At 54.4% G+C, this 20853-nt stretch overlaps 1 protein-coding gene across 1 annotated transcript in view; it reads right to left on the bottom strand.

Moving 5' to 3' along the window:
- LOC105493377 (deltex E3 ubiquitin ligase 1) overlaps positions 1-20490 on the bottom strand; it is a 41589-nt gene extending 21099 nt beyond the window's left edge. The window contains exons 1-2 of the mRNA XM_011760959.3: positions 20259-20490; positions 18752-19753 (exon numbers count right to left, since the gene is read on the bottom strand). Of these exons, the coding sequence (XP_011759261.1) occupies positions 18752-19010 (259 nt within the window). The 5' untranslated portion in view covers positions 19011-19753; positions 20259-20490. The remainder of the gene's footprint in view (positions 1-18751; positions 19754-20258) is intronic.
- Positions 20491-20853: the final 363 nt, after the last annotated feature.

A 20853-nucleotide genomic window follows, 5' to 3' on the forward strand; every position in this document is an offset into this window, starting at 1 on the left:
GCCCAGGCATGAGGTTCAGTACAGGCTGGAGGGTCAGGACAGGCGGGACCCAGGGTGAGGGGGGCCAGGGCTAAGGGTTCAGCACATAGCACTGGGGCGAGAGGTGGGCAGGCGCGCGTGGTCAATAGATTAGGGACAGGGGTGGGAAAGCCACCAAATGGGGTGGGGGTGCCAAGATAGCCTGAGGTAGGAAACCAGCAAGGTGTGGAGGGCTCCCCCACCCTCCATCTCTCCAGGGCCAAGACAGACACTGAAGTGGGGGTTTATCACAGGCCCTGGATGGTGCGAGGGAGGGCAAAGGGGGCTTGGGGGTTCTTCAGACCACAGTAAGATAAGGTGGGGCAGGCATAGACAGAGACCAAGGCTATGCACAGAGGCCCCATCCAGTCCTCGCCTTCCTTATAGTTCGCTCACTCATTCAATGATTCATTCACCAATCTGTTCATGCCTTCGTTCATTAATTCAAGCACTAGTTCATTTAGTCATTCAACAATTCTTGCATTAGTTCATTCATTTATCCACGCCCTAGTTCACATATTCATATATTCCTTTATTCAATGATTCATTCATTCAATGATTCTTTTGTTAGGTCATTCATTCCTGCCTGCAGTCATCCTTTTTTATTTTATTTTATTTTATTTTTTTAGAGACGAGAGTCTCCCTATGTTGCCCAGGCTAAGTCTTGAACTCTTGGGCTCAAGCGATCCTCCCGCCTTGGCCTCTCAAAGTGCTGGGATGACAGGTGTGAGCCACTGTGCCCGGCCCCACTTTTTTTTTTTTTTTTCAGACAGAGTATTGCTCTGTCACCCAGGCTGGAACACAGTGGCACAATCTAGGCTCAATGCAATCTCCACCTCCCAGGTTCAAGCGATTCTTCTGCCTCAGCCTCCTGAGTAGCTGGGACTACAGGCATGCGCCACCTTGCTGGGCTAATTTTTGTATTTTTAGTAGAGATGGGGTTTTGCCATGTTGGCCAGGCTGGTCTCGAACTCCTGACCTCAGGTGATCCACCCACCTTGGCCTTGCAAAGTGCTGGGATTACAGGTGTGAGCCACTGCCCCTAGGCCCTTTATGCTTTTTTTTTTAAATTGATACCTTTATGTATTCTCCATCTTCAGCCCACTCCCGAATTCAAGCATTCAGACATTCCTTCATTTACCACCATCCTCTTTAAAACTGTGCACCCCCACATACTTTCCCCTCTCTCCTTCCCCGCTCCATTTTCTCCGTCAGATATACTTCACATTCTACCCATTTATGTTGGTTTCTGTCCATCTCCCCCTCGCTAGCATGTAATAGCCACAAGGTCAGGATTTTGTTTTATTTACTGCTGTATCCCCAGCCCCTGCACACAGCAGGTGCTCCAGCGATATTTGTTGAATGAATGAATGAATTCATTAGGTCACAAATGGATGCATTTTTTAAAAAATTCATTCACACTTTGTGCTCATCCCTGCATTGGTCCATTCCTTCATTTGCTTATTTGTTATTTTCATTCATCTGTTTGTTTCATTTGTTACTTCCTTCAACAAACACCTGCTGACTGCCAGGTGGGCCCCCTGTCATAAAGGAGGGCACTGAGGCTTTACTCCCAACCACAGCTTCGTGTTTGCCAAAGCTCTGCGTGCTCCCCTGAGAGCAAGGCTCCACAGGAAACTCCGGGCTAACCAGAGATAATCTAAGGTCCAGGCTGCAGGACTTCTCAGAGCCTTTAGCCTGCTGTGTGTCTTGGGGCTGATGAAGTGAGTCTTTTGCTGGGTTCATTTGGCACACCTGCAGAAACACTGCACACTCGACTGCTCCTCAACTGCGGGCAAGTCCCTTCAACCTCCCCAGGCCTCAGTGGCCCCATCTCAAAAAGAGGGGTGATCATCCATGACCCACCCCTTCCCTCTCACACAGGGTTTAGGGGAGGAGTGAGTGAGAACAGCCGCAGAGGGTCTGGATGGGACGCCAGGGCTAGGAGACAGACAGACCTCACTTCAAGTCCTGACTTTCTGACTTTCCAGCTCTGTGACTGTGCATAGGCAACTCAACATCTTTGGGCCCCAGTTTTCTCATCTTGAAAATGGGCACAAGCAGACATGCAATAAAAGACTGCTGCATTGCCAGCTATCGCAACAGTGGCTTGTGGGGTTGCTAAGAGGATCCATTGAGATAAATACTGTGTCTACTCTGATGATTCCAAAATCTGCCATCTTCAGCCCCATCTTCTCCCCTGGGAGCCAGGTTCATGACCCTTCCCTGGAGAGGTCTAACAGACACCTTGAACTCAGCTCTGCTCTCCCCTGCCCCGAACCTGCTCCTCCCGAAGTCTTCACATCACAATTCCTGGCAGCTCCCGCCCTTCCGGATGCTCTTCCTTGGACCCCCAAACCTTGGTCTCATCCTTGACTTCCTACCTCATATCCCACCTCCAATCTGCCCGTAAATCCAGTCATCTCCACCTTCAAACACACACACATCTGACCACTGCTCCCCACTGCACTCACACCACCCAGTCCACGCCATGTTCTCTCTCCTGCCTGGACCATTGCAGTAGACTCATGACTGGCCTCTGATACTACCCTTACCTCTGTAATTCATTTCCCACACCGCAGCCAGGGGGATCCTGCTCAATGCAAGTCAGATCACATCCTTCCTTTCAAGATCCTCCCGGGCTTCTGCTCACTTGGAGTAAAAGCCAAAGTCCTTGCCATGACCTACAACGAAACCCCACATTGTGGGGTCCTGTCCTCCTCTGACATTGCCTACCTCCCCCTGTCACTCACTCCATTCCAGCCACCCTGGCCTCCTTGCTGCTCCTCAAATACACCAGGCACTGTCCAGCCTCAGGGCCTTCTCACTGGCTGGAATATGACCTCACCATTCCCATATGTTCTCATCGTTTCCTCCCTTCTTTCTTACAGGTGTGTGTTCAAACATCTAAAACATCTAAAAATGCAGCCCTCCTATTGCTGTCCTCTGAGCTTGCTTTATTTTCCTCCCTGGCACTTGGCATTACCTGAATATATACATATATATATGGAGAGAGAGAGAGAGAGAGAGAGAGTCTTGCTCTGTCACCCAGTCTGGAGTGCAGTGGTGTGATCTCGGCTCACTGCAACCTCCACCTCCCAGGTTCAAATGATTCTCCTGCCTCAGACTCCCGAGTAGCTGGGATTACAGGTATGTCTCACTCAGCTAATTTTTTTGCATTTTTAGTAAAGATGGGGTTTCACCATGTTGGCCAGGCTGGTCTCGAACTCCTGACCTCAGGTGATCCAGTTGCCTCAGCCTCCCAAAGTGCTGGGGTTACAGGTGTGAGCCACTGAGCCAGGCAAGATGTATTAATCTACATGCATTCTTTACACTGCATATCCTCACTCTAGGCTGTTAGCCGCGAAGTCAGGGATCTTGTCTGCTTTGCTCACTCTTGTACTCCCAGCACTTGGCACAGTCCTTGCACACAGTAGGCCCTCAATACCTAGAAGGCGTTTCCATTGTTAATTGGCATCTTCCTTGGGTGCCTGGCCCAGGGATCTGCAATCGGATAGGGGAACTCAGACTATTCCGCACTGGTGTGTCCCTACTCAGGGCTGAAAGAGCTTGTCCTCTGCCCTCTCCTCTGTTAGACTCACAAGGGCTACAGACTAGCCGTGTGCCCTGCCAACTGGACAGGCCCCGACAGCTGGAGAAATCGAGGCATGGAGCTATGGCTGTTGATATGAGAGGGGCGGGGTTGAAGAGGTGGAGAGGTTGGACTGGCAGCCCAGCCCCAGGAAATAAGGTCCCTGGGGCCTATCATGTTCCAGCCAATCAGACAAAAACTTCCTCTGCACCTCTGGGGCAGCCTCACTCTGATGCCTGATTTATCATTTTAATTGAGTGTGTGCAGATTGATTTCTTCCCTGGTGATGGGGCTTCCTCCACAGCAGGCCCGGGAGGGGACGCGTTAGAGAGAAAACCCTGGTCCTGCTCCCACCTGTCTTGTGTGCTGGTCTTCCCCTCTCAGGGTCTCGGTTTCCCCACCTGCAAACTGAGGGGTTGTGATGACTGATCTTCAAGGCTGATGTGCATGAAGTACCACCATGGAGCTCCTGGTGAGGGGAAGGCAGTGTATGACCTGAAAAATGTGCAGGATAGGAAGGGAAGCAATGGGAACCCGCCTTATTTAACTTCCCCTGTGTGCCAAGTCCTGAGCTCGGCAGGGGAGGGGCCAGGATAGGAGGTGCAGAGTGAAGTGATTCAAACAACTCAGGAGTCTCTCAGGTCGAGCCAGGTGCGGTGGCTCACTCCTGTAATCCCAACACTTTGGGAAGCTGAGGCAGGTGGGTCATCTGAGGTCAGGAATTCGAGACCAGTCTGGCCCACATGGTGAAACTCCCCATCTCTACTAAAAACTACAAACATTAGCCAGGTGTGGTGGTACATGCCTGTAATCCCAGTTACTCAGGAGGCTGAGGCATGAGAATCGCTTGAACCTGGGAGGCAGAGGTTGCAGTGAGCCGAGACTGCGCTATTGCACTCCAGCCTGGGCAGCAAAGCGAGACTCTGTCTCGAAAAAAAAAAAAAAAAAAATCTCTCAGGTCTTGTGCAAAAACTGGCTGGCACCACACATAGCCTCAGTGCCCTTATCTATAAAATGGGGGTATTAATATCTACCCCAAAGAATTACTGGGGGAACAAAATTAGATAATGCATAGGCAAAGATGCTTAGCAGAACACTTAGCATTTAGTAAGCACTCAATGAATATAGCTACAATGGCTGATATTACGTACGTTACCCACACTCATCCTCCCCCAGCCCTTGTTCACTTGGCGAACTCCTATTTACCCAACAAAGCCCTCCATGTGCTCATCTCCTCCAACACGGACTTCTCTGTTCTGTTGCTATAGTTGGCAAACGCAGCAATCTTTTATTGCATGTCTGTCCTCACACTGTCATTATTTGTTTTTGTTCTTAGTCATTCTCATTGGTAGATGATTTTTGGGAGGACAAGGACTACTAGGTCAAATACACAACTATGTTTCGAGCACCAGGCACAAAGGCTGGTACAAAGAAGGCATCTGCAACCGAGACGGGCAACCTACTTGGCACTTGGAGGAGTGGGAAAGAGGAAACTTTGGGCTTGATGGAGAGGGAGTGGCGATTGGAGACCAAGCAGCCCCCAGGGTGGAGGCCAAGCGTCGAGGGGTCCCTGGGGAGGACCCTCAGGCCGGGAGGAGGATTCTCAATGTCAGCATTGGCCAGCTCTGCAGCAAAGGACTCTGGGAGCTCGTCAGGGCCAGCTAGCCCAGGCCTCCCTCTCTCCAGGGCTCTATTTACCAGGTATCGATTTTCCTGCCTGTTTACTGGTAGTTATTAAAGGCTGTGTCCCTGGAGTCCTTTTGAAACAAGATTGGAACCTGGAGAGCGGGAGTAATTAGGGCAGCTGCTGTCCTCCCCGCTGGGCCCTGCACCCTGCAGCACCCGCCGCTGCCCGCCTGCCCATCCGTCCGCCTCTCCGGCCCAGGCTGGCCGCGGACCAGGCCGAGGGGGTGGGCAGCTGGTTCCCTGGTGACCTGCCTGGGCTTCGATCTCAAGATTTCCAAGGGAGCAGTGGTGGAAATGTTCCTTCTCCTCCGCAGTGGCCGTGGCCTAGATTTTCAGCCAGAACAATGGGTCTAAGAAGGGGCTGGAATTTCTTCAGCCTGGGAGAGAGGCTGGGCCTCAGGCTGGTGGCCGGAGCAGAACACACCCCACTCTGGGCTTCAGGGCACTCTGCTGTGCGGGCCACAGGGCCTGGGTCCCCCAGGCAGTTAGGGGCCTATGACAAACACAAGCTCCTTGCCTCGGCCTGTTTTTGTGTCTCTGCCTTTGTTGTCTTCCCCTTCCCTCCCTAGTTGCTTAAAAATGTTTGGCAGAAAAATTCCAGGCTTCTTCCAGCTGCACTGGAGAAAGGGGCTTTGGTCAGTGTCAGCTGGAGCACTGCACAAGCCGGGCCCCCGAGAGTGGGTGTGGGGGCGGCCATAGCCACAGCAGCCAGTGACTGCTTCATGCCTGGGGCAGAGACAGGGTGACAGCGGGATGGAGAGAGACAGAGAGAGACACACATGATCCAAGAGACTGTCAGAGACAGGCCAAGGCCAACATGGGAAACTGAAGCAGATACAAAGAGAGCTGGAGTCAGAGACAGAACTAGCTTGAGAGATGAAAAGAAAGGGAAGCTGGAAACCTAGAGGCTGAGACCATCACGGAGAATCAGGGAAACTAAGGCTAGCATTTATTGAGCACCTACTGTATGGCACATGCTGCGCGCAGCAATCTCCTTGCACTCACTCATTTCATCCTCACACCATTGCTTCCAGGGAGGGACCAGGACTATTTCCATTTTACAGATGAGGAAACTGAGGCCCAGAGAGAGGCGAACTCTTGGGAGGGTGAGAGCAGAGGGCTGGGAATAATGCCACACTCGTGGAGTAAAGGCAGGCCCAGGTTGGACTGGTTCCAAGGGATTCAGCCTCACCAAGTGGTAGCACAGCCTAGGATACTTTCAGCGATGGAGAGCTCACTACTTCAGCTTTACCTTCCGTTGTTTAGCCATGTGAGGTTTTTGCCCTAGAGCATGGTCCCGATCTGACCCCGCTGCCTAGAGGTGGGTATGTGGCTGTCTCAGCTCCCACGTCTTAGCCTTAAGAAGCAGCTGACTCTGGAGAAGGGGGAGGGTTCTGAGCCCCTAAGCCTTCCTCCTGCCGGTCCCTCAGCTTCTAAATGGTTCCTCTCTGGGCTGGGCCAGCTTCAAGGCCCAGCAGGGAACCCCTCCCTTTGGGGTTGGCTTCCCGGAGGGAAATGATCTCAGTTTGGGGGCACCCAGACCTTGACGGGAAGGGGGCACGTGGGAGGCAGTCATGGGACATCCTGTCGGGCTGGGGGAGTCCCACCACAGGCTGAGGCCTGTGACCGGGGGTTGGGCCGTGGCTGGGCCCCAGTGAGAGACTTCACTGAATCCTTCACCAACCCAGAAGTCATAATACTAACAGCCATCCACACTGAAAGAGCACGCTTTTCTGCCCCAGGCTGTGTTTAGCTCATTTAAGCTAAAGGGTGTGTTTAGCACCCCTAGGAGGCGGGGGTGTTGTTGGCCCATTTTAGAGGCGAGAAAACAGAGGCATGGAGCAGTTAGGAGCGCACCGGATGCCATCTGTGAGCGGTCCAGCCGAAGCCCACACAAGGCTACCGCCTCGCTTCATTTGCTGTTCCCTCTGACTTAGTCTCATGAGCCTATGTTCTGGGGAAGGAAACTGAGGCACAGTGGTTGCACGGTAAGTAAGTGACATGGCTGAGGTTCCAACCCCAGATTGCTACTTGACCTTCTGGAATAGCCCTTTAGCTGGCATCTGCATGGCTGCTCATCTCTCTCCCACAACAAGGACAACAGTGGCACCCAGCACCTTACCGAATGCTCCGCAGTGCCAGCAACTGTGCTAGGGGCTCACGCATGTCATCTCCCAGTCCTCACAGCAGCCCCAGGGGTGTGTGTTAATATTAGCCCCATCGAGCAGATGGGGAGACTGAGGCTCCCTGAGAAGACATGGAAGTCTGGCTGGGGGCACTGGCTGGGCTGGGATTCGAGCCGCAGCCTGTGGATCCAGGTTGCCTCGCCAGCTCCTGCCTCAAGATCGATAACCCTGCAGTGTTCTGTTTCCCTCCAAACTCTCCTCTGGGACTCATCAGGCTAAGCTGTGGCCCATTAGTGGTTTCCTCGTGGTTGAAGCCAGCCCAGGTTCTCCAGGGTCTGCTGGAAGCCAGGCCAGGGTGGTGGGGAGATGAGGGGAGGAGAAGGGGTCTGCAGCGCTGCCTAAGGAAGGCGGAGGGGCTGCGTGGCACTCGGAGAGGCTGCCACCTTGGAAGCTGCTGGTAGGCGGAGGTGGGCACTCATATGCCATGGGCTTTCTGGTCACCTGGTTTCCCACACACCCAGCAGGGGATTCACATCCCCAGCAAAGAAGGAAGTGGAGGGGGAGGGGACAGAGGGCTGGACAGTCCTCCACCGCCTGAGCCCTCCAAACTGCTCCTTTCTCATCTGTGAAACGGCATAATTGTAATAACAATACAATAATAATAATAATAATAATAATAATAAAATCACTCCCAGAGGGCCTGCTATGTGCCAGGCGCTATTCTAAATGCTTCATGTAGGTCAACTCTTCAGCCACAAAATGACTGGGGCAGGTTGTTGTGATAATAATGATAATAAACATATGATAATAATGATAACTATTACTATCACTGTCTTGTACAAACACTGAGTGAGGTACAAACACTTTGTTTGTTTGAGACGGAGTCTCACTCTGTCGCCCAGGCAGGTGAAGCAATTCGCCTGAAGTCCAAAGTCACATAGCTACTAGGCTACTAAGTGAAGGCTGAATCTAGCCAGGATTTGAACTTCCCCCACTTCCACTGTCGGCCCTTTGGCCCATGTCACCAGAGTGCTAGCCTGCACTGTTGCAGGGGCCTCCTCTCCCCGTGTCCCAGTGTCCACCCTTTGCAATGTGCAGTGCATTCTCACATGGCAGCCAGAGGGATTTTTCACAGCCTCAAGGCTGTGTCACTCCTCTGCTCAACAGCTATCAATAGCTCCCTAGTGCCCTTAGGAATCAGTCTAAGCTCCTTAGTGTAGCCTCTGAAGCCCATCACAAGCTGTCTGCACAGCCTCACTCTCTAGCCACACCAAAATCCCAGCTATTCTTTGAACACCCCATGTGTGTGGTTATGCCTCTGTATTTGCATATGCTGTTCCATCTGTCTGGAATGTCCTGCCCGCCCCACCCTATTGGCCTCCCTGCTGAGTTCTTTCTCAATCTTCTGGCTCAGCACAAGCACTCTGTCTTCTTGGAATCTTCTCTGCCATCCTTAGGGCAAACCACTCGCTCCTTGGGGCCGCCAAAGCACCTTGCACCCGCAATGCTCCCATCAAAGCACATAGCTCACTAGGTGCGGAGGTGTCTGTGTTCCTTCCAGCCTGGCAGCCTCTCCAAGGCTGGGCTGGTTTACAGTCACCTTGGCATCCCTCTGTGGTCAGGAGTGTGGGGAGGTAGGTACTTGCAAAATGTTGGATGAATGAATAACCAAATACATCTGAATGAACCTAACTGAATGCTGCTCATGACTAGGCTGGAGACTGCAAGCTGGGCAGATATGGTTTTGTTCTGGCTCACATGCTATTTACATTTTTAAAATAGTGACCAATATTTATTCATTTATTTATTTGAGACAGGATCTCACTCTGTTGCCCAGGGTGGATTGCAGTGACGCCATCATCGCTCACTGCAGCCTGCACCTCCTGGTCTCAAGCAATCCTCCAGCCTCAGCCTCCTGAGTAGCTGGGATCACAGGTGTGTGCCATCATGTCCAGCTAATTTTTTTTCATTTTTATTTGGTAGAGATGGGGTCTCACTACATTGCTCAGGCTGGTGTTAAACTCCTGTGCTCAAGTGATCCTTCTGCCTCAGCCTCCCAAAGTGCCAGGATTCCAGGCATGAGCCACTTCAGTCGGCCTCACATTTAAAAATTGGGGCAGACTCACACCAGTCCAGATTTCAGAAATCCCCAGATATCCAAGGGTGGGGCCACAACGATTGGCCTCCTTGGCAACAGTGAGCAGGAGCTGAGTTATGCTGGCCCCATTCATGCCTTCAAGTATTTACTGAGCACCTGCTGCGTACCAGGCACTGGAGAGCAAGACAGTTAAAAAACCTCTGCCTTCCCAGACACTGCACACACTTCTATTAGTTCCCCAGGCCCTGTAAGCATCTGAATTTGCAGCCTTTGTGTAGATGGGTAAGCTGAGCTGCAGAGAGAAACTTGGGCAAGATCACCTGGCAAATTAGAGACAGGTCTTGGACCCAGGCTCCCTGACTGTCATTTCCACAGGGCCAGGTGAGTAACACCTTGGAACGAATGAACCTTTGTTCCCTAGAACAGAGGAAGCTGGGGAGGGCGATGCTTACCCCAGCCAAGCGGAGGGCTCTGGGAAGGTGGTATTCCAGGTAAACTCTGCGCTTCCTCTTGCCGTGCTCTGCTTGCAGTTGGAGGGGGAGGGGACAAAGGCCCAGTTGGTCATCGGGACAAGAGGTGGCTGTGCTGCAGCTGCTGGCAGGACTGTCCTGGCAGCCTCCTTTGATTGCCTCGTCCTTTGTTCTGCATCTCAGGGTGCTCAGCTCCAGGGCCCAGTGCCAGACTCCCTCATGCACCCCGTCACTGGCTGCCACTGCTGTCTGTGCAGGCAGCAGTAGCAGCCTGGAGCAGCTCCAGAGGGATGATGGAAGGAGCCCAGAGAGGGAGAGGCGCTTGGCCAGGGTGGCCGAGCAAGGACACAACCATGCGGGACCTGGAGGAGACTCAGTTCCTAGCCCGGCAGCTCCTGGGCCCCAAGGTGGGGGACAATCCTATATGCTGGGACTTCCTTGGCACCTGTATCACACCCATCATCACCCCACCCCTTACCCCCAGAACAGAAGCACCTTGAGGGCAGGGATTTGTGTCTGTCCTGTTGATTGTGACATTCCTGGTGCCCGGACAGTGCCTGGCACACAGTAGGTGCTCATGAAATTCCTGATGAATGAACGAATAGTGACCACAATCACACGAGTTCGGTACTACCATCAGGTCCATATTACAGGTGAGGAAACAGAGGTTCAGAGGCTCAGGGAGAGAGTGTGGTTTACTTAAGGTCAAAGTCTTTTTTTTGTTTGTTTGTTTGAGACGGAGTCTCACTCTGTCGCCCAGGCTGGAGTGCAATGGCGCGATCTCAGCTCACTGGCTCACTGCTACCTCCACCCCCCGGGTTCAAGTGATTCTCCTGCTTCAGCCTCCTGTAGCTGGCATTACAGGTGCCCACCATCATGCCCATCTAATTTTTGTATTTTTAGTAGAGATGGGGTTTTACCACGTTGGCCAGGCTGGTCTCGAACTCCTGACCTCAGGTGATCCACCTGCCTTGACCTCCCAAAGTGCTGGAATTATAGACGTGAGCCACCACACCTGGCCTACACACCCCACGATTCTTAGTAAGCAGCTGGTACTGGGACGGGAACCCACAGCCCGGCCCTCACCAGCAGCATTCCCCAAGGCAGCTGGTTCCAGGTTCCAGGCCCCGTGTCCTCAGTTGATGTCAGCCAGAGGCAGCTAGGGGCTGGTGGGGGTGTCTATGTCAACCCAGAGGCTGGGTGGGCTCATGGGGGGTGACTATCTAAGGGCCTGGAGCTGTCCTGGGGACTGGCTACCACTGGATGTGATTCCAGAGCCAGGTGGAAGGACGGAGGCCCAGGGAGAGAGACAAAGGTGGCGGGCAGAGGCCCGGGAGCACCCCAGGCACCCCCATGCCCCAAGAACATCACACTGGGGAGAGAGTTAGGGACCCCAGACCCATTGCCTACTGCCTGAATGGGCACTTGGAGCCACTGTAAGCAGTCCTGCTTCATCCCCTTCACCTCCCCATGGCCTCCCCCTCCTGGCCCCTCCTCGTCACTCTCTAATCACGCTCTCCATAATCTCCCCTCCCATCCCCTCGCCCTTCACTCCTTACCACCTTCTTCACCATCCCCTCCACAGCCCCACTACCTGTCACTTCCCCATCACCTCCCCCACTCTAGCCCCCACACTTCCCATCACAGCTTCCATCTCCTCCTTCCTCTCCAGGTCAGACTCCACAGGTCCTTTGGAAGGATGAGGCGGGGGATGGGAGGAAGTGGGAGAGGAGGAGGGAGGGAAGAAGGAGGAAAAAGGGGTCAGGGGAGGAGAGGGAGAGGGAGAGAGCTGCGAGGGGGGTCTGTCCCGGGCATCCCCACCCCCAGCCCGGAAGGCGTGGGCAGGTCGCTGATGGTGCTGTCCAAGGTACTCGGTGGCCTGGGCGAGCCTGGGAAGGTCCCTGCCCACCCAGCTGCAGACCTGGATCTGATCTCAGATCCACCTCTTCCCAGTGTGGGCAGGTGGCTCCCCACCCTCTGAGCTTCAGCTTTACTATGTGTAAAAGGGGGTGACGCCTGCTGACTGGGTGAAGGGAACCCAGACAGACTGTAGGAAGTGCCTGAGGCTGCCCCTGCCCCACCTGCTCCAGCTCCAAGGGCCCATGATTAATGAGGCTGGTCCTGCGGTGTGGCTGTGAGTCCCCTGGGGCCTGGCTGCTAAAGGGCAGCAGCTGGCAGCCCAGCCTGCCAGGCCCCAGTGGGCCCCAAGAGGCCTCCTCTACCCATCCCCTATCTCCCATCACAGCCTCCCTCTGCCACCCAGGCCTGAGACCCTCCTCCAGGACCCTGCTGAAGGACCCCTGCTGTTTCCTCCACCTGAAAGTGTTCCTCCCATCATTCTATTTACCTAAACCACACACTCTCAAAGGATTCCTCCTCCAGGAAGTCCTCCTCTCAGAGGCTCCAGGCATACACTGTGCACATCCTATGGCTGAAGGCGCCCTGCATCTCCCTAGTGAGGCATTTAAATCTTTTTCTTCCTTGAGCATGAGTGCTTACTACGTGCAAAGTTGTATCCTCCATGCTTTTACCTACATATCTCATTTAATCCTCATGACAACCCTCCCAGCTAGGGACTATTCTTATCCCCATTTTACAGAGGAGGAAACAAACTTAGAGAGGTTAAGGAATTTGCCCATGGTCACACAGCCAGCAAGGGGTCAAGCTGGGTTTTAGTTCTGTATCTGTTGTCCTGATGAGTCAGAGGGTTCAAAGGCTATTCCCATGATATGCATTTGCCTTCACCTTCACTAGGCTCTGAAGTTGATCTGAAGTGGATAGATTAGACTCTGAAATGCATTACGTCCTTCTGTCTGAGTCCCCAAGACCCATCGCAGGACCTGGTACTGAGAAGCCACCAATGACTACCAAATACGAGCGATGAATTTATAGTTTCAAAACAGCTTCTGGAGTTAGCTGAGCAGCCAGAGACCATGGGTCTGCAATGGTGGAAATACAGACAGTGTGACTGGTGGTTGGGGAGACACCCACATGTGGATTAGCTGGACCTGCTGCTACCAGAGATGGACCGCTCCCTGCCCCTACACATAATCTTTCTTGCTCCTGGCATCACAGCCAGCCTTAGTCTCCAGTGAGGAGGCTGGAGAGAGGGTCCCAAAGGGTCCTGTAACCAGGAGCTAGCCCTGGAGGCCTCCAGGATAGTGTAGGCTGTCCCTGCCTTGGGCTAGACTCCGACAACAAGCCCCAAGAGCGCTCTCAAGAGAGAAGGGGGAGGGGGTTCTCTCAGCCCTCGCATTAAATGTCACCTTGTTTTCTATCCCTAAGGCCTGTCTGGGAGGCCTGGGCTCTAGCTTAGGACTGGTAGGCTGTGTGACCTTGGGGAAGTCACTCACCCTCTCTGGGCCTCACAGTCCCCAGTTGGTGTCTAAATTCCGGAGGTGCTTTCCCTGGTGATGGGAAAAGCTCCTCCCATCTGGGTGGTAGCAGCCTAAGGGGCTCCAGCCTAAGTGTCCTCAGATAGTGCTTACTTTCAGGGCAGGGGCCAGGGTCGAGTGAAGCTCAAGGTTTCCGGGGAAGGAGGCAGGCTGGAAGATCCTGGAAACAACCAGCACCTGCCACTCCAACCTGTCGGCCAGCTTGGGGGCACCAGAAAAGGCCAGGCTTGCAGCCTCGGATATGGCATCTGTGGATGGTCCCCAGCTGGCCTCCCTCGGCCTCAGCTTTCCCATCAGCAGAGTAGGCAGGAGGCTGCCATGCACCCCTCCAGGAGCACATGGAGAGCGACATGGGAGATACCAGGCAGATAGGTGCCCCTCCCCAGCTCCAGCCATACGAGGCCAGGCAGTGAGCTGGGAGCTGCTGCAGAAGTGGCTGAGTCGCACCTCTGTCCAGCTGTGTGCACTGGGTGGGAAATTTAGGGTCTGGGTGAGGCAGCTGTCCCAGTGGCAGGGGATGTAAATGATCCCCCAGGGAGGTTGTGGCCTCTTCTCTGGGAGCAGAAAGCCAATCTCAAACCTTTCCCCCACTGCCGGTGGCAGCCAACCCCTCACCCCAAGACCCTGACGGCTCCTGCGCCCGGCCCAGCCACCAGCTGAGCACTCCTTGGCCTTGGGCTTCCCATATGTGGCAATCTTTGTCTGTGGGAGGGACGGTTGGAGACAGAGGGAAATGAAGAAAGAAAGCTTTGAGGGAAACCGGGCACTTGGCTCAGTACTGCAAATCAAGCAAGCCACCCATCCCTCGCCCAGCTCTGACTCTCCCTCCAGCCCTCTGCCTGGGACACCACCGTGATGGATCTAACATCATCCAGCTCAGGGTCACAGCATCAGGCCTCCCCGTGGAGGGGCCCCGGTTTCCAGTCCAGACTCTGGGCTCTGGACCTAGAGGGCTTCAAAGGGAACCTCACCCCCTGCAGGGAGCAGTGAAAACAGCCCAGCAGGGGAAAGGTGAGGGGGCACCGGCTGAACAAACAGCAGCCCCCGTGGGGCCAGAGCCTGGCCTCTCCCCTGTGGCCCCAGCCTGACACCTGGGCTTTCTTCCGCTGGCTGCACTGCACGAGAGGCATATACACAGGGCATGTGTGTGTCAGCATTGTGCGAGCAGGCTGGTGCTGTGTGTGTGTACGCACACGCACGTGTACCTTGGCACACACCATGAGGCGTGGAGAAGCCATGCTGGGTGTTCCGTGGCACCAGCACGGTCTTACCCCATGCTCAGATTAAGAACATGTGAGGGCAGGGGGTCAGTGACCTGCAGCACACAGGTCAAATCCACCCACCATCTGCTATTGTGCAGCTCAGAAAGTAAGAATGGCTTTTACATTTTTAAATGGTTGGTGGGGGGGAAGGAAAATTTTATGACCTGTGAAAAAGATATGAAATTCAAATTTCTGTGTCCACAACTAGTTTGATTAGAACACAGCCACACTCGTTCACTTACATATTGTCTATGCTGCTCTTCTGTTCTGATAGAGTTGAATAGTTACAACAGAGACTGTGGGTCCCACAAAGCTTAAAAGATTTATTATCTGACGCGATCAGAAAAAAATCAGCCAGCTTCTGTATTGGGAAACTAGCAAAGCTAGGGCCGTCTCCCAGCAAATTAAAGTTCAGCTTCAATGAACATATCGAGAATTTTACAATTAGAAAATCTAGACAGAAGCTTGTGTTGATTTCAGCACATACACGTGAGTTGTGGGTTTTATAGCATTGTGTTGGAGTGTGTGTGTGTGTGTGTGTGTGTGTGTGTATGAAATATAATATTTTCAAGATTCACGGCCGGGCACGGTGGCTCACACCTGTAATCCCAGCACATCGGGAGGCCGAGGTGGGTGGATCACTTGAGGCCAGGAGTTCAAGACCAGCTTGGCCAACATGGTGAAACCCTGTCTCTACTAAAAATACAAAAATTAGCCGGGTGTGGTATGTGGTAGCTGCCTGTAATGCCAGCTACTTGGGAGGCTGAGGCACGAGAATCACTTGAACCCGGTAGGCAGAGGTTGCAGTGAGCCAAGTGCTCTAGCCTGGGTGACAGAGTGAGATACTGTCTCAAAAAAAGAAAAAAAAGAAAAAGATGTACGATCTCTTGCTGGTGTCTCATACACACAGTGGTGAACCCGTGCTACGTGCACAGTAGATAATTCGTTGATGTTTGTGGGATAAAGTCAGTCAGATTCTCTCTGTCAATCTGAGAACGCTGCTGGAGAAGTGATGCTCTCACCCATTTCATGGATGTGGAAACAGATCTGGAGAGGCCTGAGGTCACACCACTGGCACTCGGGTTTGCTCCCTGCCGGTTGAGGCTCTTTCCCAGTCCGTTACCAATGAGGACAAGACATCCTTTCTTGAGATTGTTTTGCTCCTGGGTAAAGCAGGGGAGAAACCCTCACATGTCTGGTGAGGAAGCCTCTGGCCCCACTCTCCAGCAGATTCCCAGGCAGCCGAGGTCTCCTGCCAATCGCAATAGGTTTCCAGGCCTTCCTCCCTCTCTGGTTGGGGTGGGAGGGGTTCCTGGCAGGCTCCCAGGAGTCCATTTAGGAATGAGTGTTTTTTTTTCCCTTTTCCGGCAAACAGGGGGCAGGTGTGGAGTGAACAGCTCTGGGGAGGGGGTGAGGGGAAGTGACCGGAGCTGAACTTCTGGGGGATCCAGTGAGGCTGAACCATAAAAGGGGTACTATTGAGAGAATGAGGCCTGATGAAAGGGGAGTGTGCAAGTCTGGGTACTCGGGAACATAAGGGGATGCTAGGAATAGAAATGGGGGTTCCCCCAAAGATAAGAGGATCAAAGGTAAAGTTGCCAACGTGGCAGCCTTGTGGGGAGTCTGTCCCTGCTTCTAAGGACCCCGGCGCCCATCCCCCACCCAGCTAGGTCCTGGAGGATCGCTGCACCCAGCATTAGCTCTGAACCTGCAGAACAGCAGACCTCCTAGCAAGCAGTGATGTCCACCCACTTCTGCCCTCACAGCCCTGCCCTCTACCCCTAGGAGAAAAGAGAACGGGGTGGGCAAGGTGCAACACTTCCCATTCCTCCGTCAGGTCCTTGGTGCCTCTCTGGAAGAATGCGCACATGGAGCTAATGATGACTTCTACTCTCTGGATCAAATTCAAAGTTCTTTGCATGGCTGTCCAGGCCTGTACATCTGGCCCTTGCTCAGCTGCGTCTTGCTCCATCTTCCCCTTGGTGGGAGATGCATCTCAAACAGAACGGACTTAAATGTCCTCTGCTCCTTCCCACCCCAGGGCCTTCGCACTGGCTGTGCCCTCTGCCAGGGACACCGGTGCCCTCACTCATTCTTCAGATCTCTGTTCAAACATCACTTTCTCAGGCTAGCCTTCCCTGAGTACCTCTGGGCCGGGTTTAGTTCATGCTTTCAGATCTGCCACTGATTGTCTCTGCGGTGGTATGTTTGCTTGCTTCCTGACCACACCGGGAACTTCAGCGTGGGTCCTCCAGCAGGAAACCTCGACTGATGACTCTGTCTTGCTCCCTGCTGTACTCCAGTGCTTAGCACAGAAATGGACACACAGCAGAGATCAATAAATAATCATATGATGGAATGCACAAACAATTGGCACCACCAGTGATGGTGGTCAATGCCTGGAGTTACGGAAACATAGATGTACTAATCTGTACCATCCATAAGCCATTTGTTATGAATTCACCTGTGTTTCTAGACATGGTAAGCACCCTGTGGGTACCAAGCAATGTTCTAGACTATTGGAACGTCCAATCATTGCAGAAACTTCTATTGGACTGTGCTAGTTAGAAAGGCTGGCCTTCTTTCTAACTAGCACGGTCTAATAGAAGTGTCTGCAATAACGCAATGTTCTGGATCTACACTGGCCCCCAAGGTACCACGAGACTCATGTGGCTACAAGCACTTGAAGTGTGGCTAGTGAGACTGAGGAACTGGATTTTACATTTTACTTAGTTTTAATTAATGTAAATTTAAGTAGCCACATGTGGTTGGTGGCTACCGTATTGGTTGGCACAGCTCTAGAGAGAAGGAGAGCACCCTACTAGCCTGGGGTTATTACGTGTGGTTCTGACATCCAGGAATTCGTAGGGACTTCCCCAAACCCCATCAGCTGGTCCTTGGGGGGTCAAACGTGCCAAGGATTTCTAGGCTGCTTCTACACGGCAGGATCCCACCACTCCCCACTGCCGACGAAGCTTGTCACAGGTGCCACCGGGCAATGACTCAGGGAGATCTCCCAAACAATGACAAATCTCCAGAACAAAAGAGAGTAGGCCTGAGAGTGGGACCTCATCGTTTTTATCACCATCATCACCTATCACATTACCACCAATACAACCATCAACATCACCATCATTACAACCACAACAGGATCACCAATACCACGAAGTAACATCCACACACAGGGCTACCAGCCACACCACATGGCCACGAAGACTGCCACCAACATCATTTTCTCCATCATCACCACCCCATCACACCACTTCCAGCACCACCACCAACACAACTGTCAATGTCACCAACACCAATGAATTCCAGGGTTAACGCTAGCACTGACATCACCAACACTGCCACGTCACCATCATCCATCCCTCCATTATCACCAAGACCCCACCACCATCAATACTATCACTGAGTCACCACCAACACAACTGCTAACACTGTCTCCTCCATCATTGCCACCCCCCCACCATCAACACCACCAACGCCCCCCATCCCCAATTAATTACCACCAGCAGGACTCCACCCCCCAAACCAACACTTGGAGCCAGTACAGGATACCAGTTAAGAGTTTTGGCTCTGGAATTCAACCACCTGGGTTTAAATGCCAGCTCTGAGTTTAAATCATTCAGCTTCTGGGAGACTCAGTTTCTTCATCTATAAAATGGGACTCATAATAATACAACAATAAACAGACTTACTGCCTGTGATTCTTGGAAAAAATCAAATGAGGAAGTGCATGTGAAGCCCTTATTCTACAATCACATGCTACTGCTATTCTAGATTCTGTGCTCAGTGAGCACCATTTTATTTAATCCTCACTCAGCTGTGAGAGATATTGATCTACCCATTATGCAGATGAGGAAACTGAGGCTCAGAGAGAGGAAGCAACTTGCCCAAGGCCCTACAACTTGCTCAGAGGCTGTACTGGAATCCAAGTCTTAAACTGGACAAGGTTAGACTGCCCTGTTTTTCTGGAGGTGAGGCAGGGAGATGGGGAAGGGATTTGGGATCAGATTTACTGGGATTTTCTGCAGCCCACGCTGCAAGGTAGTGGTGGTTCAGCAGGGCGGGTGGCATGGGGTGGGTGGGGAGTCTGCTCACCTGTGTCCTGGCGAAACTGGTGCATGGACTGCAGGTCGATGATGTAGGGCACAAGCTGGGCGTCCACCTGCCCCAGGACCACGGAGCCGCGAGCGTCCTCCTTCAGCACGTTCTCAATGTGGTGGCACACGGTGGCCGTGTAGGGCCGCCAGCGACTGTGCTCATTCAGCCACTCCCACACCACCACCCGGGCCACGTTCTGCGGTGGGAAGCCCAGACCATTCACAGGCATCAGCCCACCGTGGCCTGGCCGTGACATGGCCGCCACTGCCTCAGGGGCCAGGTCCCCCACTATTGCAGGCCCAGCTACTCCTGGGCCTGGCAGCAGGCGGCAACTTCCTCTCTCCCCAGGGGGACAGCAAGGACCGTCTGGCCTCCTTTCTAACTCTGGGTTCTCTCTGAGGCCTAGAGGCCTCCGTTAAAGGAATGTGGGGTGGCCATCCAGGCTGCAAAGACCTCTTCCCTGCAGAGCCTTCTCGGATAAAGGGTGCTGCCCTGGAAAGCAAGTGTCTCTCTTATGCCGGAGGAAACAGCTCTAAAGTCCTTGGCCCCCTCGGCTGGCTCAGGTAGGGAGTGAGGCAGCCGCCCCCGTTCTAGGTCCAGCCTCTTCAGTGTTGTCTCTGGTCCCTCTTCCCCGCCAGACAGGGCCTGTCACCCAGGAGGCCTGGGCCACAGCCTGCTGCTCCTGCGGCTCTCAGTCAGCCCTCTGCACTCCCAACCGCGTCCCAGACCCTGCGCCTGGCTTCAGTGGGGCTTCTTGCCTCCCTCCAGTCCGGGCCCCCTTCTCCGACGGCTCCTGCTGAAGGGGGCGTCCCTGCCCCCTTGTTCCCTCTCCACGGTGTCCTGGAAGGCCTGGGTGGCTGCAGAACACACGGGGAAGGGGTGCGGCGCGGACCCCCGGGGGGTGCGCCTGGACTGCGGCTCCGGAGCTGGGCTGGGGGACGAGGGGGACGAGGGGGGCGGGGGCCCGTGGGCACGCCCCACCCCACTCGTGCTCGCGACCTGCCAGGAGACAAGAGGGGAGAGGGCCCTTTAAGAGGAGAGCGCAGCACCCCCTCCCCCATTCCCAGGAGATCATTCGGCTGAGAACAATGGGGGACCGAAGGGGGACAGCAAGGGGGGCGTACGGGGTCGCCCCGCCCGCTTTCCCTTGGGGCAGGCCTGGAGGGAGGGCTGGGGCCGGGGGCGCGGTTTTCAGAGACTCTCCGCCTGGGGGGTGCCCTCCTTCGCTCCCAGAGCCTTCCCTTCCCCTGGGGCCCTCACCCTGCCGGGGGGTATGCCGGGTGCGCGGGGATGCGTCGGGAAGCTAGGGGATGAACGGAGCTGCAGGCGCGGCCCAGGGCCCCTCGGGGGTCGCGTCGCGGAGGGGGCGAATCCAGGAGCTGGACCGTCTCTGCCTCCCGCCCTGGGGATAACAGCCCCCCTTCCCCAGCTCAGACGTCGCCGAGCCGCTCGCGGGCCCCCAGCTGGAGCCGGGGGTGGGGTCCCTAAGCACCCGCGCTCTCACCGCCTCTCTTCGTCTCCGGCTCCGGCTCCGGCTCGCGCTCCAGCACCGCCGCCTTCTGGGCTCCCCCCGGAGTGGGAGGGAGCCGCGGTTCTGCCTCCGCGCCCGTTCCCTCCCAGGCCCCTCGGCCGCCGCGCCGAGCTTTCCGCGCGTGGACAGACTGCTCGGCCGACGGACGGACGCAGGAGCTGGCTGGCGGCCGCCGGGATCCCGCGGGTGGGAGGCGGCCTCGGCAGTGCTCGGGAAGGGAGAGGGGAGGGGGCGGAGGAGGAGGAAGGGGAGGAGACAGATCGCGGCCCTGAGCGCCATCGGCGCTGACACGCGAGTCTCAGGGCGCCCCAAATCCTCGGCCAGGCCTTCCCGAGAACCCAAGGGGCCTTCTGACCCCAAGCAGGGCTTGAGGCAGGGAGTGGGGTGTTTAGGAGTCGCCGGCTTGAATCTTTGTCATCTTTATTTCCAGTCTCCCAGTCTAGGGCCTGGCACTGAGTAGGTGCTCAATAAATGCTTGAATGAATGAATAAGATCCAGAGACTGTCTAAAGAAAGATCTTGAAGCATTCAGAGCTAGCCTCCTTTCCTCCTCTAACTATTCCTGGGGG

This window comes from Macaca nemestrina, chromosome 10 (assembly GCF_043159975.1).
Source record: "Macaca nemestrina isolate mMacNem1 chromosome 10, mMacNem.hap1, whole genome shotgun sequence".
Classification (NCBI taxonomy): Eukaryota; Metazoa; Chordata; class Mammalia; order Primates; family Cercopithecidae; genus Macaca; species Macaca nemestrina.